The sequence below is a fragment of the Genypterus blacodes genome, unplaced genomic scaffold (assembly GCF_046128005.1).
Source record: "Genypterus blacodes isolate CSIRO-AG114 ecotype Tasmania unplaced genomic scaffold, CSIRO-AGI_Gbla_v1 ptg000038l_1, whole genome shotgun sequence".
In the NCBI taxonomy this organism is placed as follows: domain Eukaryota; kingdom Metazoa; phylum Chordata; class Actinopteri; order Ophidiiformes; family Ophidiidae; genus Genypterus; species Genypterus blacodes.
Genome location: NW_027466851.1, coordinates 240,010 through 252,347, shown reverse-complemented (window position 1 = coordinate 252,347; position 12,338 = coordinate 240,010). Strand labels below are relative to the sequence as shown.

General features: G+C 49.3%; 1 protein-coding gene across 8 annotated transcripts in view; it reads left to right on the top strand.

The window, feature by feature from the left end:
• The window catches only part of fbrsl1 (fibrosin-like 1), a 237,304-nt gene extending 225,650 nt beyond the window's left edge, over nt 1-11,654 (top strand). For 4 of the 8 annotated variants that reach the window (XM_076147588.1, XM_076147587.1, XM_076147585.1 and 1 more), the window contains 10 exons: nt 866-916; nt 1,106-1,201; nt 2,622-2,693; nt 3,114-3,143; nt 3,525-3,596; nt 5,117-5,249; nt 6,229-6,312; nt 7,938-8,021; nt 8,797-9,061; nt 9,235-11,654. In XM_076147588.1, the coding sequence (XP_076003703.1) occupies nt 866-916; nt 1,106-1,201; nt 2,622-2,693; nt 3,114-3,143; nt 3,525-3,596; nt 5,117-5,249; nt 6,229-6,312; nt 7,938-8,021; nt 8,797-9,061; nt 9,235-10,537 (2,190 nt within the window). In that variant the 3' untranslated portion in view covers nt 10,538-11,654. The remainder of the gene's footprint in view (nt 1-865; nt 917-1,105; nt 1,202-2,621; nt 2,694-3,113; nt 3,144-3,524; nt 3,597-5,116; nt 5,250-6,228; nt 6,313-7,937; nt 8,022-8,796; nt 9,062-9,234) is intronic. The other 4 variants (XM_076147586.1, XM_076147590.1, XM_076147593.1 and 1 more) reach the window with 4 other exon arrangements.
• Nucleotides 11,655-12,338: the final 684 nt, after the last annotated feature.

Sequence of the window (12,338 nt, the reverse complement as noted above, 5' to 3'; positions counted from 1 at the left end):
GAAGGAGTTACTGTCACTTGTAATTAGGCTGTTTGGAAATAGAGAGCCAGTATTGGCTGAGGAACAGACGCACAAAGTCTCCATTCATATGTGGGACAACATGCTCCGCTCTGTCTCAGTTTACTCACGGCTAAATCCCCATGTGTTCACAGACGGTTTGTGTACGTTTTTACACGACAAATTCCTGTTTTGATCTTCCTGGTGGAAACGGGGTTCGTCTGTCAAGGTTAAATCGGTGTAATCTCTTCTGAAATAAGCCTCGCAAACGTCCTTTATCAGCCCGTTCTCACATTGGAGGCTCCGTGGATTCTTTCTAGGGTTTGATGTGCAGAGAACTTGGCCTGTTTTTAGCCCAAATCGCTTCTTAAAGCCCCAAAACAAGGCAGACGTCTGGTTCACTCCCCTCCCGTCCATAACCGGGGCTTTACTGTAATAAGGCCGCAGCAGTCACAAGCAATTAGATTCACATTTCTGCAAATTTTCCAGTGAAAAGAAACAACTGGTCTGGTCTTAAAGCGGCCCCGTTCCCTGGCGGGGCCTCCACACCCAAACTCTGTACGCTCAATTGGAAAATCATGCAGGCTGTCTTCATCCTGGCAGAGCAAAGCGTTCACATTGTGTGTAATTTAACTGCCTATCTGAGCGCCGCGCTGAAGTGAAGCCGTGACCGGGGCGAGCCAGCTGCTTTATGGGCTTTGGATCCGAGTCGGACTGTTAGCAATTACAGATGTTGATTGTGTTTTTGTTTTTGGTAATGAGAATTTATTGCAGTGTATGTTTTTGTAGAGATGAGGCCTGTTCTTCATTTCCCTAATGCTTCGCTCTCTTTCTCTCTCTCTCTTTCTCTCTCTCCCTCCCTCTCCAGTTCGACAAGTACCCTCCCAAACTGGACAATCCATTCATCAGGCATTCAAACGTGAGTCTTTGCTAGTCTAATTCCCTTTGGTTATTTGCATTTGGCAATTCAAATGTTTGCCATATTTGAATGTTGCCGTGAGAACATTCATGAGATCTGTGTGCTCTGGTGTCATCAGTGTGTGTGTGTATGTGTGTGTCTGTGCGTGTGTGTATCCTGACGCTTTGTGTCCCTCTCTCCCCCCCACAGTTCTTCCCCTCCTACCCCCCCACCATGCCAGGCATGCCCCCTTTGCTGCCACACTCAGGACCCTTCAGCTCACTGCAAGGAGCCTTCCAGCCCAAGGTCAGCGCCACGTCCTCACACACACACACACACACACACTGTGCAAACCAGGTCCATACAGCGCTGCAGAAAGCTAAACACATTTACATACCAGAAAGTCAGAGAGGCCATACCTCCACCAAGGTTGAGCAGTCCTCCAATCATCACTCCATCTTCATCAACAGGTTACTGTAGTGTACACCATGACCCCCCCCACACACACACACACACACACACACACCACCACCACCACCACCCCCCCGGACAGACTGACAATCGTTTGATTAAACGATGTGCAGTTAGAAGGTTATTGACAAAATTCAACCGCTGTTGTCATAGCGCTGTAGCGTCTCTGTACGAGAGGAAGAGGAGATGGTGGGGGTGCAGGGGGTGTTGGGGGGGCGAGGGGGTCTGTCTGGCAGATGCCCAGCGGCTGTGACCCGGTGTAAGCCACCAATCAAAGCTGGCCTAAATCCTCTGGCCTGATTCCCAGTGGGCTCCGTCATGCAGGGACCCTTTTGTCCGAGGCCTCTCCAGATGGTCCAGGGAAGACGACTCTGACGTGTCCAAACTGTCCTTGGAGGAGAGGTGGGGGGGTTATTTGGTGTTAGGGGGGTGACCCAGGTCGCCCTCCTGGTTCCTTCTCTCCTGTATGAGGGGATGGATTAATAAGGCTGATCAGGTGCTTGTGCTAAAAGGTTTTGAAGAGACGATCAGAGATGTTTCCCTCTGGTCTGGCTCAGCGCCTGAGTGCTCTCCTCTGACGTCAGAGCTGAGGATTAGTGAGCTGTAGTGTCGCTCCAGAGGCGTGGAGGAGCAATTACTGTTGCTGTTCCACCAGATAGGTCACCTGGCGTGTTTGATGCGCACCAATCAGACCTTTTTGACAGCTCAGGTCAGGGAGGGACCAAACCAAAGAGTCAATCGATGGTCTCAGTCCACTTCCAAGTGAACCCTGGTGGGTCCCCTGTTCAAATTCCGAGCACTCCCCGGTACTTCACCTGTGGAGTTTCCCTCCTGCCACTGCCATTGAGCAAGGCACTGGGCTGTAGCCCTGGAGCTGTTGGCTGCACGGGTCCTGCCTCTGCTAATTGTTAGGATGTGATAAATGCAGAGGGGTCAGTAAAGTAAAACTGAACTAGTTGTGATTTAGTTGTGTGGCATGAACTGCATGTGAGTGTGAAACTGCCGTGTGTGTGCGAAGCAAAGATTGCAATCTTCTTCTCCGCTCTTATATGTGGTCCAAGGGGAATAATTCCAACTGAATGAAATTACGCTGAAATTAAATCGTACTTCATTTTCCAGAGGACCCCCTTAAGGACCCATGGGTGTCCTCAAACGCTAATTCGAGCATCGCTGCATGAGACCAGATACATTTGCTTCTTTCTCCACACTCGACCCGATGTTCTAACCGGAGTCTGTTTCCTTCCTCTTCCTTCAGGCTTCCAATCCCATCGATGTAGCGGCGCGCCCCGGAGCCGTACCTCACACGCTCCTACAGAAGGACCCGAGGGTAAGCATCCGGCCCGCAATGTGAGAGTAACAAGCTCCAAAGAGATGACCGTACTGGAAAAGGCCAGGATATTGGAAACGTGTTCTCCAGGCGCAGGAGTTGTTGCTGAAATGCCGAAATATCCCCAAAGTATCCCAGATGTTCATGTTATCTTAACGAATGAGGCGATCGTATCATCACAAGGAACAAGATGTTACTGCAGCTTGTTAAAGGAGCGAGGCTGCAACAAATGACTCAACACCCGAAGATGGAACTTTATGTGTTAAAACAATCTGGAAAATCTGAATCTACAGTTTCAAATCATAAATATAATTCTAAGGATCCATAATTACCCTTCTGTTACACCTTTAGTGTTTGTTGTTTGTCTCTGTGTGTGATCTTGGTTGTGACTGATGATGTTTCCTCTCTATCTCCTCACAGATCACAGATCCATTCAGGACGTCTGTTAGAGTAAGTGACCTCGTGTTCTCTCTTGAGTGTTTCTCCTCTCTGGCCAGACCACAAAGTCATAACCAATTCCTTAAATAATGCAGCACTTTTGTCTGCGTGTGGGGTTTCTGGGGGGGGTCAAGGTTTAGATCCCAGCTCTTGATTTCTGCTACCCAATGATTCCCAGCCCCTCTTTTGAGGACCCGCTGCATTTGTTCCGTCCCTCCGGCTCAATTCAAAGCTAAGCAGTGATCCAGGCGTGTTGTTGGTGATGAACCTGTGCTCCATTCAAACGCGGTCCCACTTTGTAGTTTGGCCAGAAGAAAAAAAACGCACAAGTCAATTTCTCGCTCTCAATATCACAGCCAATCGTCGCAACTTCTGTGTCTCTTAAATTCGCAGAAACCTGGCAAGTGGTGTGCAGTGCACGTCCAGATCGCATGGCAGATCTACCACCACCAGCAGAAAATGAAGGTGCGCCAGCTTTGCTTGTGTGTCTTGCAAGAGTCTTGTTCTCCCCCTGCCCCTCCCCCTCTCACAGTAATAACAACAATAATACATTTAGTTGATATGCGGCTTTCACAAAACTCAAGGACAAATGCAATTGTAAGAATTGAAAGGAGAGTCAGGACGAACCACACAATAAACAATAAAAGACCAAAGGCAGTAAATGACGGCAATTTGGTGATTTTCTTGTCAGACGTGGTCGCTGTATCCTCCTGTAAACAAAGCCCCAAAGCTCTCTGTGTGCCGTCAACAACAGCACTGAAGGTTCATTTTGGACGGACGGAGACACTTAAACCTTTTAGTGGTTGAAAACATCCCAGGTGCTGTTTGCAGAGAGCATTAACTTGGGGTTTTTGAGCTCAAACAGCTGCAGAGAGATTGAAAGCAGACTGTGGATCCTGTTGCTGGATGTTATCTAAGGACTCCAGCAAACACATTCTTACAAAAGTGCGGTTAAAACCTTCAGGACAGGAAACGGCTCTGAAGTGAGTTGAGTCGAGTTGAAACATCTCCAGCACTTAACTTATGGCAGGAGAAATTGCAGGTTTGTCCTCTCGACGTTCCGACAAAAGGTTGCAATCACAGAACAATAACCTGCGACGTGGAGGTAATGATTCCATCTCTTCCTATTTGCTCCCACAGTGGAGTCTGCCAGCTGTGTCAAGTGATTGGATAACAACTTTGGTCTGACATATCGGACAACGCCTCAAGGCTTTAAGCTCGAGGAACAGTGGTACAGTTAGCATACAGGCGAGGAAATCAAGGAAAAGTCATGGAATTACCAAACAAAAGTCCAAAGTATTCCTGTTCCGCCTATAATTGGGTGCGAATAAAGGTAGAGGCTTCAACCAATCCCTGGTGTGGACGCTTGTCACCATAGTAACGTAGTCTCAGGTCATCTGGAGGATGCGCTAATGACGCAGACTCTAATGTGTCTGATAGAAGACGAAGCTCTGCACCATGAGGCTGACAGTAATGAGTCACATGTCGAGGCAAACATTCTTAATATCCACATTTAATCTAATTGTTAGGACAATTCAAACTATGCTGTGTGAGTCATTCATCTCATGTGTGTTATGTTCATGTTTTGTGTGCATCATTCACACACACGACACAATGGAAGTTCAGAGTCTGTAGGAACACAGGAGAGTGTCTGTGGCCAAAGCTTCCTCTCCCCTGGCCTAGGATGAGGATGAGGAGAGGAAGCCCTCTGCTAATGCCGCCGGCTCAGAGGTGTCGGTCCTTGTAGGGCCTTGAACCCCTGTTACCAAGGATTTTGTGTCCCTAATCAGCTTACATGTATTTGTTATGACACAGTTGGCCAGAATTAGGGACATGAAGCCATTGTTGATGTATCCGCCTTCCTCTGATCTCCCTCCCAGTTTATCCGGGGATAAATCCCTCTCATGCCGCTCAAACGTTTGGCTCGGTTGCTCGCCGACCTAATTTCCTGTGTCGGTGTCCCTTCTCCTTTCTCTCCACTACAGCAAATGCAGCTGGATCCCCACAAGCTGGACATGAACGGGAAGCTGGACCTCTTCAGCCGGCCCCCGGGCCAGGGAGTCTTCCCCGGGTTCCCGTATCCTCACGACCTGGCCCGGCCCCTCTTCTCCACCACAGGTCAGTGGGGTCTCGCCATGCGTCGCCCAAAACTAATCGTTTGTTATTATTGTAATTATTTCAGCTTTAATGCGTTCCAGTAGAGCTTTTCTCTTTGTCTGTAAATGCGAAAACGTCTCCTCCACCTCCCTAATGAAACACCATCATTCCTCCTCTCCTCTCGTGTCGCGTTCACTTAATTATAGTGCTTTTGTAGCAAATGTTTTGCCAGTCAAGGGAGTCAGATATGACTATGAATATGGATGAGTCTCGCTTAGGTAATTGACTGATTTGCCCTGCGTTGGAGGGCAACAGAGTGGCGAACAGCCTTTGACTGGTAATTATGCAGCGGTGTGTCATAGGCACTCGTGTAATTGGTTCCTTCATTAACAATTCATGAAATATGTGTGATGGCAGCACTGTTTTGTAAAAAGAGGCCAGCGTTCTGCCGAGCCGGTAACTGACCTCAATAAGCTGCCGAGCTGCTACGCACACAAACAGCTGCACTAAAGCTCAATATTTGTGGCTAATTTGCGCTGCGGTGTTTCTCAGCCGCGTCCCGACTCATCTGGTCTATGTTCCATCCAGCCGGTGATGCCGCAGCTGAGTGATGCTTGCTTGTTCGCTTTGCAATCAGGGCCAATCGCAAGGGCTGGAATTGGCAGATTTGTATTCTACCGCTAAACCGTTACATACATAGTCGACGGCTCTGAGTTGCCACCAGGAGCTGTTAGACGAGCTGCGATAGGCTAGCAAACAGTCATACTGGGGTTGTCACGGAGACAAGAAGGTCTCCGTGAGAATTCATGTTTACAGTCTTAAAAGTGTTTTATAATCATTCAGTTGCTTCAGGTCCGTTTGCTTGGATCAACTCAAACCTGTTCATTGACTCTTCGTTGGCGTCCAGAATGGGCAGGGCCTCACTGAGTGTGTTATTGTTGAAGATATCATCTGATTGGTTCATGCTAACACCTCCATCTCATCCTCTGTGCTCCTTCAGGCTCCGGCCACCCAGCCCCCTCCCCCTACGGCCACGCCCCACACCCCAGCGGCTTCCTGCCTCCAAGCCATTTGGCAGGTAAGTGTAAGTACCTCCACCTTCATGTTTTACTTATATATGTACATATATGTATACATAAACCTCCTCTCCTCTCCTCCCTCATCTCTCTCTGTCACTCTGTCTTTGTCTTGCTTGTGTTTTGAGGCATTGCGAGTCTCCGGCTCTCCAGAGGTTTGCGTATTTCTGTCTTTCATGTGAAGGTTAATAATAATTGGCCAATGTTGTCGCCCTGATCGTAGCGGCTTTCAAGCTCCTTCATGGTTGTATGTGTGTGTGTGTCTGTGTGTGTGTGTCTGCACACATTAAGCAGCCTACCTGAGGCGTAACCTCTCTGCTCCTGATGCACTCGTTGACTCGTTGGTTTATATGTTTATATTCCATGGGTCCATCTTCATGCTGCTTACATTCAGAGTAACAAGGTGAATTCATGGAAGAAGCTCCTCTGATTGATCCTCATCTGAGGGAACACACTGAGCAGAATGATTTACCCAGAGAATCCTGTCCAGAGAGTTCACGTGTGTGTTGAATGGGAGATTTCTCAGTTGTCTTTCCTGCCATGTTGACCCAGTGCAGTGCTGAAGATCCTCCCACCCTCGTCTGCACTGAGGTCGGCTCAGCTCGGCTATAAACTCATTCATTCACATACACAAAGGAGTGATTTATGGTTGCTGTGGGAACGGAAACTGAGCCTGATTTTAAGTCCTGGGAGAAGCAGGAGGAAACTTTACAATGCTGATGGAGGAGGGAGAGAGAGGGAGGCAGAGGGAGATCAGTCCACTCTCACTGCGTTGTATCAAATTGAATGATATAGATTTCATGAAGCGTTCATTTGTAGAGTTATTACACATTGATTGTTTTTCTGAATTCACAGCTGTGATCTTGTCAGATTCTGGATGCCAGAATGAGCTTCAATCTCCAAGATTGATCCGTCATGAATTGAGGAACTCTTTTTGTTGATTTGTGGTCCGTTATCATCCATCTGGTCAAACTTCCTTCTGTTGGCTGCTGCACAGCTCCCTTTGCTGCACGTTTGTAACATTAGATGTCGCCACGGTTTGTCTCTCTTCTCCTCTTGCAGTTCCTGATGAGTTCTTGTGTTGTGCTGTTTCTTTCCCTGTGGTTAAGCTGTTACTTCTTCTTCTCATGTTAAATCCAAGAGAATCTCCTCTTGGGTCCACACAGCATGCCTCAGTAAACATCCCTCACGCCGCCTCAAAGCGGAAATCAAACACTTGACTCGTCCTGCATAACCACTTAGTCGCAAAGTCTGTTTCCATTACAGTTTTACAAATTACTTTTTGCATCGACTCGCCACAAAATCCACCTCAAGCCGGTGTAAAGAATTTTAATATTTGAGGATATTTTTCCGAAATGTGTTTTTTCCCATTACACATTTTTCAATACGCAACTTGACATTGGCACAAGCGCAGGTCAGTGGAAACCTCACTGCTGTGCCCCAGTGGGCGGCAACGGGTCGGGCGTCCACAGAGGCCCGGCTCCTGCAGGATTACCAGGCAGGGAGCGAGGGTGGCAGCGCTAAAACCACAGCTTGCTTGTAAGAGAAAAGCCGAGTGGAGCGGGTGGGTGTCGGGGTGAGCTACGCTAGCCAGCCGCCCCCCTTTTGCTAATCCCTGTTTGGCATTTTGCAGATCCTTTCAGTCGCTCCAGTTCCTTTGGCGGCCTCGGCAACCTTTCAAGCAGTGCCTTCGGAGGATTAGGCAACCCCTCGCTTGGTAAGCGCTGGCCCCCTCTCCTCCTCCACTGCTCCCCCCCACCTCAATCTGGCCCCTGTGGCCAACAACAGAACAGAGCAGTTCAGCGTTAGACCACAGGGAGAGCCAGGAGGGGAGGAGAGAGGCAGGACACTTAGCTCTGCATCCTGAGTCAAAGCAGACATAGACCAGGGAGGACCAACAAAGCAGAAACAGTCCATCACAGCCAACCTCCTCCCTGCTTCCACTTCATCCCCCAACAATGTCCCCACAGCCTGGCTTTAATCTAGACGCAGCGCTGCCAACATGCACCATTGCGGTGGCAAATCATCTATTAATTATTCGACTGGCCCCCTCCTCGTCTCCACAGAGGGCTTTCTCTACCCCCCTGCATCCTTCTCTCGCTCTCTCTCTTTCTCTTAATCCCTCCTATTTTCCTCTGCCAAATCGGTCACCCCGTTGTGAAAATGGATGTGATTGGACAGACGTGCCGTGGAATGCTAAGGTCCCCCTTGGCTTTTCACAGCCCTCAAATCCGGAGGGCAGTTGAGTCTCCCCTGTTTATCCGGTGCAAAAAGGGAGGGGAAGGAAAGACCTTTAGTGCAACAGCTAATGAGTAGAGTTTTCTCCTTTTGGAGGGGGGGGAGCCATTAACCTCTAACTCTTTCAAGCACAGCTTCAGCGAGAGAACCTCCAGAGACAAAGACAAGAGCAGCTTTTGTTGTTGTCTTTCTCATTTTTTGTTTCTTGCCCAGTTAACTCACGCTGAATCCCACACTTGTCCCCTCACTTCCAGGGTCCAACAGTATGTTTGGCACTAAGGAGGGGCCAGGAGGACTGCCGGCCTTTGGCAGCCCCCACCACGACACCTGGAACAGGCTGCGCCGAACCCCGCCATCTTTCCCCACCCCGCCTCAGTGGCCCAAAGCTGCCGATACAGAGAGAAGCAGCTCAGCCAACAGCCACGAGAGAGAGCGAGAGAGGGAACGGGAGCGAGAAAGGGAGAGGGAGAGGGAGAAAAGAGACTCCTCTGTCGGGAAGGAGGAGAAAGATAAAGACAGGTGAGTGTGAAATGACTGAAATGGAGCTTTAGGTTTTGTCTTGCTATTTTATCACTGTGTTTTATTATTGTGCCCATCCTGTAGTAGCAGTAGTGTCAGGTGTGATGAATGGAGCAGTGGTCAGCAGGCGTGAGGGTCTGCGGTCTCTGATTGTTCTCGTTTGATCATTGCAGGGACTCAGTGGATCGCAACCGGCACTCAAATCGTTCGTCTCCCGCCTCGGCGCCGGTCAGCTACCAGATCAGCAACCTGATCCGCTCCAACAGCCAGAACTCCAACGACTCAGGTCGCCATCACAGCGGCAGTGTTGATAGAGTCCGTGAGGCCGAAAAGGAGCTGCTGGAGCGCCACAGAGAGTCCTCCACGCTGGCTGACATCAAGGTGAAGGAGAGCCGGTCGCCTGGCAAGGAGATGTTGGAGAGGAGATCCTCAGAAGACTCCATCAAACCTGTGCAGCGGTCCCCTTCGCCATATTCCAAGGCAGTGATCAGTGAGCAAGCCATGAAGATGGCGGGCGGACCCCCTCCCACCCTGAAGGACTGCGAGAGGAAAGAACCCCCGCCTGCAGAGCTCCTCCACAAGGTGAAGAACGACATGAAGATTAAGGAGGAGAGGAAAGAGGAGCAGGAGGTGATGGTGGTGAGCTCTGAGCCCGCCCCCCAGCCACCAGCCCAAACTCTCCCCATTCCCATGAACCAACCTGGCAACCCCCACCACCACCACCCGCCTTTGCCCCAGCAGCATCCTCTCTCCTCACCACGTGGAAATGAGATCCCAACACATGGTCTTCACGGGGTCCCCATGGCTCACTCGCTGCCCCTGTCCATGAGTGCCATGCCTCAGATGGGGAGCCTCAACGTGCTGGACCGGGCCCGCATGGCTCCCTTCATGGGAGTGAGCCCTCTTGCAGCGGGGAGGGAGCGCCTGCCCCACACAGCTTTCCCCTGGGACCCCCTTAGAGAGGCCTACCGCAGCCTGGACCTGCAGCGGCGCATGGACTTCCAGCTCCGGGCAGAGCAAGGACACCGCTTCCCCAACATGTACGAACAGGAAAGAGCCTACCGCGAGCGGGAGGCACACGACTACTCCCACCACGAGCACCTGATGGAGGTGCGGAGGGAGCACGAGAGGATGAGGCAGCAGGCAGAGGAGCGAGAGCGCCTCCACCTGAGGGAGGAGCTGGACAGAGCGCGCCTCCATCAGCTGCACCAATCGCCCATGGAAGGACATCTTCCCCACATGGCCCCGTTCATGCCCCACCTAGGCGGCATGCCGTACCCCAGACTCAGCCCCTCCACAGGACACAACGGCCCCCTCAACAGGACGCCGCCTACCGCTGCACTCAGTGCCCCCCCGCCCCTTGTACCGGCTGGAGGCGGCAGGCCGGCCTCGCCCAGGAGGACTACCCCCCTCACCACCCAGGACCCACGGGACTACTCCCCATCACGGAACCCCAAAGAAGTTGAGGCGCGGTAGCTGCGTGACAAAGTGCACTAAGTCTTAGGAGATGCACCCCACACCCCCACCTGACCCCTGACCTCCCTGAATAAATGGTATGATTGTACAGAGTAAAGGTGTGTGAGGCTGATGAAGCACATGCCATGAATTTATTTTTAGCGGACTGGAGGTGGAATACCGTCGGTGAAGAGAAACACAGATATGTGTATGTTTATATCCGACTTAAATATTTGATAATTATTAATATATTAATCCAATGCCTTTTTCCAGCTTTGTGCGAAGAGAGAGGCCCTGAAATGAGTTTGTACATTTCCTATCTTTGTTCCATGTATAGATATCATTTCTATGAATTTTATGTATTTTGTGCATTAGTCACTCCTTTTACAATATTTATCCCAGTTGATTGTGAGACACATTGGTTCTGACCCACTGTTGGACTGGATTTGGGTTTTCAGTCATTTAACCTCACGGTACCAAGATATCCTCAATGACAACAATGTACAACGTTACATTACCAGTTTGTTTGATTTGTTTGCCTTTCAGATATGCAGATAAATATATATTATGAGGTCTTTGTTTGGTCTCTGTAAAGAAAACGGATGTAAATAAGTTGTTATTTCTCTCGCTGCAAAATTACCGTGTAAATTTATTAGGCTTTTTAACCATTTCTAGAAAAACAAAATGAAAAGAGACATGGGAAGCACTCCCCTGTTAAATACCGCCGCAACGGACGAGCCTGGCGATGTGTAAGGGGGCGTATGAAGGCGGGGGTGTTGTAAGGAGGCCTAGAAGGATCATCTGCAATCTATGCAAAGCAGCACACAGCACCCTAAAGGAGAAATCACCCGGAGGTGAAACCGAAAGAAACTTGGATTAACACGTGTTTATATTTACCAATGAAAGGACGGAATAATGGACGGACTTCCATGTCACAAACTGGACTGTAGACAGACAGAAGGACACTTTCAGTGGGCGGATACAGGACTTTCTCTGTCAACCTTGTGGTGTTGTGCAGTTGTTTTTCTTAGACTCTTGTATACAAAACAAGTAGAGTTTTAGGCGTGCAAAAAAATGAAAATGAACATTCATGGTTTAAAATGTACGGAATAAAGTTTGGACCTAATGTCAGTCAGTCGTCACTTGTGTTTATGTGTTTTGTACAACCGGAGCGTTTGTAACAGGGAAACCCCAGAAAAGGAATTCACAAATCCTGTTCTTGTGAACCTTTGATACGATTTCTAATCTCTTAGGCCAGGGGTACTCAACTTCAGAGGCCAAGAGAGCCAGATTTAAACCACAACACGTGCAAAGGGCCTCAAATTATTATTAACATATATTTGTACCAGTTCATTTGCTGTATTTACTACTGCTGTTTAATATGCTGTCTTGCTAGTAATTTTTAATGCATTGAAAAGCATCATGGTATATTTAACAAATATTCTCAATTTGAGTAACAAATGTGGTGTAGCGACTGCGTTTCCAAGGATGACAAGTGTTGGTCAAGCTGATGTTTTATGAACACTGGAGTGAATAGCTTTGCATTGATGACATTGATAACGTTTGCAATTGCTACTCATTCCTAGTGAGAGCTCTGAGTCTGCATTTCACAAATATTACATTACATTACATTACATTACGATCATTTGGCAGACGCTTTTATCCAAAGCGACTTACATTACATTACCACCCTTCGCAGAGGGGGGAGCAATTGAGGGTTCGGTGCCTTGCTCAGGGGCGCCTCGGCAGGGCCCCGAACCAGCAACCCTCCGGTTCCCAAGCGGAAGCTCTACCCACTGAGCCACTGCCTCCCACCCATATT